At 33.8% G+C, this 5,653-nt stretch overlaps 1 protein-coding gene across 1 annotated transcript; it reads left to right on the top strand.

Annotated features, from left to right (window-relative positions):
* LOC130027624 (hyaluronidase PH-20-like) lies at positions 1-4,364 on the top strand. Its single transcript, XM_056118474.1, has 3 exons — positions 1-888; positions 1,773-1,862; positions 4,062-4,364. The coding sequence occupies exons 1-3, from the start codon at positions 1-3 to the stop codon at positions 4,362-4,364; spliced, it is 1,281 nt and encodes a 426-aa protein (XP_055974449.1).
* Positions 4,365-5,653: the final 1,289 nt, after the last annotated feature.

The raw sequence follows: 5,653 nt of genomic DNA, 5'->3' as shown, positions 1-5,653 counted from the left end.
ATGCTCACCTTCCTTATGTTTCCAGTTTACTTGACAATGAATTATTCTGCATCGCAGATTATTCCAAACACTACTTACATTCTTGCATGGAATGTTCCAACAGAAAAATGTCCTAATGAATACAATGTGACAATAAATCTGAGCATCTACTCATTTATAGGATATCCTACTAAAAATACCACTGGTCAAAATGTTACATTGTTTTATGTGGATAGACTTGGTCTCTATCCTCACATAAATCTGAGTACTAAAGAAGATGTGAATGGAGGTATTCCCCAGTGTGGAAATCTGACAGCACACTTGCAAAAAGCCAGAAATGACATTGATTATTATATAAAGAACGGTTCTGTAGGCTTGGCTGTTATTGACTGGGAAGATTGGAGACCCACTTGGGCTAGAAATTGGGGTTCAAAAACTATTTACCAGAACAAATCTATTGAGTTGGTTAAACAAAGAAATTCAAGTCTTGATTTACAAAAAGTTAATGCTACAGCAAAAAGCGAATTTGAAGAGAAAGCAAAGGAATTCATGCTAGAGACTTTAAAACTCGGAAAATCATTAAGACCAAAGAACTATTGGGGTTTTTACCTTTTCCCTGATTGTTACAATCATCAGTACACGAAAAGGGAATATAATGGAAGTTGCTTTGGAATAGAGAAAAGAAGAAATGATCAACTCCACTGGTTGTGGAATGAAAGCACTGCTCTTTACCCATCCATTTACTTGAATAAAAATTTAAGTTCAAATCCACGGGCGGCACTCTTTGCCAGAAATAGGGTCCAGGAAGCTTTTCGGGTATCTGCAAAGCTTGGTGTTGAAAATGCGCTTCCGGTTTTTGTGTTTGTCCGTCCAGATTTTACAGATGCTCCTGGAGAATTTCTTTCTGAGGTATGAAAATCAATACAAACCACGGGTCATGACATTGTATTCAGTGGAATTAAACATTATTTTTGAAGGGAATGAAACTTACATTTTAGTACACTTGAGGTAGAACAAGTTTACCATATAATGATAGAAGTGTAAAATAAAACTATGTTTGACTTTTAATTCAATCCTATATAGCTTCCAATGAGAATGAGGTATAGTTGATATTCAGAAATTTATTCTAGCCTTGACTTTTCCTTTTATAAGTGCTCTTCCCTCTCTGCCTCCCTCCCTCCCTTCCTCTCTTTCTCCCATCCTCCCTCCTTCCCTCCTCCCTCCTTCCCTCCTCCCTCCCTCCCTCCCTCCTTCCCTCCCTCCCTCCCTCCCTCCCTCCCTCCCTCCCTCCCTCCCTCCCTTCCTTCCTTCCTTCCTTCCTTCCTTCCTTCCTTCCTTCCTTCCTTCCTTCTTGCCTGCCTGCCTGCCTGCCTTCCTCCTTCCTTCCTTCCTTCTTTCCTTCTTTCCTTCCTTCCTATTCTCCTTCCTTCCCTCCTTCATTCTTACATAGTTTTTGTCCCCTTTTCCAATTATCTTGCCACAGACAGTCTAAAAATGCTCAGAATATCATATGAGGTACAGAAATCTAAGGTATGCCAGAACTTGCCAACAAAGTGCCTTACTTATTCACTGTGCAATCATTTCTGTATCTTCTTTTTTTGACATAGATCAATGAACATCATGAAAATATTTTTTGTTTTATGAAGACAGAATCTTTTAAAAGATAATATCAAGTTAGAAGAAAACATTAAATTACATTTGTAGACTCTGCTGCTTAACTTTAGTTTACTATTCTATGTGTAAAATTTTAGTTTTGTCCCAATTGGTTTAACACTTTTCTATCACTTTGACAGTTTGATCTTGTGAATACTATTGGTGAGAGTATTGCTCTAGGTGCCTCTGGAATTATAGTATGGGGAAGCCTCAATTTCAGCAAAAGTGAGGTAAGTCTAATTATAGGCAATGGGCAAAACTATTCTCAATTTTAATGTCTTTGTTGATTCTGAGGAATAAAAATGGTGCGATGAAACTCACACATCAGAGGTGCTCAATGTGTTTTATGGAATCCAATAATGTAGCATTTGTTTATTTCTATTAGAGGCAGGATGTGTTATCGTTCTTTCTATTCTGGAAGTCAATAATACAATTCTGAACTTTAACCTGGAAGTGGTATTTTGTGGATTTGATTCCTACTGAGAAGCAAAATCACTTCTACTGTCACAAAGTTCTTCCATTTTGTTGAGTAATTTTTAAATGAAATCCTCTGTTCCTACTCTACTATTTCTAATCTTCTTTTTCTACTCTTGATAGACATTAGTTGACATGCACTTGTTAGTTTGTGATACAGTACTATATTATACTTACCTGAGCATGCATATACATAGTCTTTGGACAAAATTCCTTTATTGTAATTTATTGTAAAGTTCATAAAACAATGTTTTTGGGTAAAATTGGGTTTAGTGGTTTTTTTATACAACTTTTAGGCTAAAATTACTTTGTTTTTTAAAATGCATTAGAAAATAAAGAGTGATAGATCTGGTTTTTAATTGCCCCTTCTTGTCACACACAGGGTACTCAGTATGTGTTAAGGGATCACTCCCAGGGGCTTAAATGTATATATGTGTATCAGGAATTGAAGAGTCATCAGCATGTAAGACAAGCATATTATAGACAGTACTACCTCTCTAGCCCAAGAGTAATTGAAGTCTTTAACATAAAGAAAACATTATTTTGGGGATAAAGAGGTAGTAAAGCAGGTAGAGCATTTGCCTTGTACATGGCTAAGCCTGGTTTGAAACCTGGCATCACATATGGCTCCCCCAGCAATGCAGAACTAATTCCTACATTCAGAGTCAGGAGTATCCCCTGAGCATTACCAGGTCACCCAAAAATTTTAAAAATGCAAAAGGACAAAAATATAATATAAAATTAAAATATTGTTGTTCATAAGTGTCTTTGAAACATAAAAAAGTGTCTAAAATAGTTTATTTTAATTGGGCCTGAATTAATGATAAAAGGGTAATTATTTTTTGAAATCAATGAAAATGTTCAGAACATTCTTAAGGGTCAAGATTATAAATTCAATTTTCCAATGTATTAAACTTATTTGAAACTTTAATCTCAATGCAAAAATAGTGTCATCATAGGGAACACATATTTTTGGGAGGTGAACTTTTTCTTTATTGATAGAAGTAGACATGATGGTGATATATGTGTCATGGAGAAAGTGTTATGGTATCAAGAGCCAGGATCTTGTTTCAGGAAATGTAAAGAACAGAATTGATCATGTAAGATGTAAAGAACTTTTGGTTCTTTTGTGCTCATAAATAAATTAGTCAAAATTTCAATTTTTTAATGGTATAAATATTAGGTAAGTTTCAATGTGAAACTTTGTTTCTCTCTGTTTTGGGTTTACTCTTAACTATGCTGAGAGGTTCCTTCTCACTCTGTTCTCAAGATTCTCTTTTGATGATACTTGAAGACTATTGGTCTTGAGGAATTGAGGCAGGATTGGCTGTATTTAAGGGAGCTTCTCAAATTCTCTACTACCTCTTGGATCCTCATTTTGCAACTTGAAAAAGATAATTTCAGTACTTTCAACTATTTTGCATACTTATATTTCTCAGATGTCACACTGTTCAACAGTGCCTAAAGAAGTAACAGAAACAAATAATTGAAAGAAAGAGATCCTGTTAAACACTTTGCAGAATCTTTTACAAGTCATAAAATGAATTAAAATATAAAACTACTTAGAAATACTTTAAAGCATCATTCATGTTTCCTGAAATATACGACCTCCGTTTTCAAGAGACTTTATTTCAATGATTAATCACTATGAATTCTCTGTGTTGAGTTTTTTCTTTAACAAGTCTTGATCATTTTTTAGTTTAGGCAATCACGATCACGATCAAGATCATCCTGTTGTTCGTTGATTGTCTCGAACAGGCACCAGTAACGTCTCCTTCTTCCTAGCCCTGAGATTGTAAAAGAGCCATTTGAATGCTCTTTCAGAATTAGGAGGATGAGATCCATCATTGTTACTCATATTTTGTATATTGAATACAACACGGGAAATTCGCACAGTGAATCCACTCCTATATATGTTACCTTGTCCTTTGATACTCTCAACTTTTTATTTACAGAATTCATGCAACAATCTAACCAATTACCTAAATGATGTCCTAAATCCTTACTTACTGAATGTTACGCGTGAGGCCGAAAGGTGTAGCCAAGTGCTCTGTAAAGGGCAAGGAATATGTAAAAGGAAAGATTGGAACTCAACTGACTATCTTCATCTGAAAGAAGAAACATTTAGGATTGGAAATGGGGACATTAAAGAGTCCAAAGTGAATGAGAATTTCACAAACCTAAATGTGGAAGAATTTGCTACAAAATTTGAGTGCAGCTGTTATTCCAATATGGATTGTAATCAGACAATTTCTTAGCTAAGCATTAATTACCTTAATGTATGTAATGCTAATGTTTGCATGTCATCCTCTCTAGACCCACTTGACTAAGATCCTATTCTTATTGGGAAAAACGTCAAGTTCTGACTTTTTAGCAATATCATATTTTCTATACTATCTGCAATGTTGACTTCTTTTTTCTGAAAAAGTGCCTTTTGGGTTCTTTAGAGTGACTATTCATTGGAAGTCATCTTCAACAGCCTCTAAGAAGGGCTTCAGAGTGTTAACCAGTAAAACACTACCAATCACTTATTCGCTGAATATAATATAAATGAAATCATGTGTGAATGAATGAATTATAGATAAAATGATTTATGATAAATGAGTTTTGATAATTTATGATTAATTTATAATAAATAAATTTATAATAAATGAAATCATTAATTCCAATAATTATGTTTCCAACATTAATTATTTTTGAGGAGGCACAACTAGAGGTGGTCAGGGTTTTCTCCGGGCTCTGTGATCAGATATCATTCCTGTGTGTGCTTGAGGAGCCATTGGTGGTACTGGGGATTTGAACCCAAGTTGGCTACCTTCAAGTCAAGTGCTTAACCTATGTAATAACTCACTGGACCCATTCTGCTAGTTCATTTTACTATCTGTATCAGGTTCTGATATTATTTACATTTTTACATATAACTTTAGCAAAGCAATCTTTAAGAAAACTAAGAATATTTAACTACGCTTTGCTGGTTCAGATAAAAATAGTTATTATTGAATTTCACATTTCTTCGTGAATATAAACTAACCTGTTCCAAACTATAGTTTTATTTAAAAAAGAAACCAAACCAGTTCAATTAAAAAAATGCCTCTTTGTGACATTAGTAGAGGGAAGGGGATACTAGTGAAGGGATTAGTGTTCGAACATTGTATATCTAAACCCCAATCATAAATAAAATTGCAAGTCACAGTGATTAAATAAAAATTAATATAAGATTGCTTTTTAATCATAAAATTAGTTTTGAACTGTTAGTGATAAATGAAGGACAATGACTTGAATTTTTCAAAATCATGATAAGGTCAGTTTTATAGTTTATAATCTACATTTTTTACAGTAATGAAAGACTGAAAAACCAAAATTAGAAATTCATGGCATTTTTCTATGTGTATAATGAATAGAATATTGAAAAAAATAAATAAAATAATTTCATTGCTAAGCAAAAGAAAGAAATAAAAACCATTTCATAGCTAAATAATTAAAGATGGCAAAAGAAATTGAAACATATAGCCTGTTCTGTATCAGAAGGATTTAAACTATCCATAGG

The sequence above is a fragment of the Sorex fumeus genome, unplaced genomic scaffold (genome assembly GCF_029834395.1).
Source record: "Sorex fumeus unplaced genomic scaffold, SorFum_2.1 ptg000037l, whole genome shotgun sequence".
NCBI classification, from domain to species: Eukaryota; Metazoa; Chordata; class Mammalia; order Eulipotyphla; family Soricidae; genus Sorex; species Sorex fumeus.
Note: the sequence above shows the minus strand (reverse complement) of the source record. Positions and strands in the feature narration are given on the sequence as shown.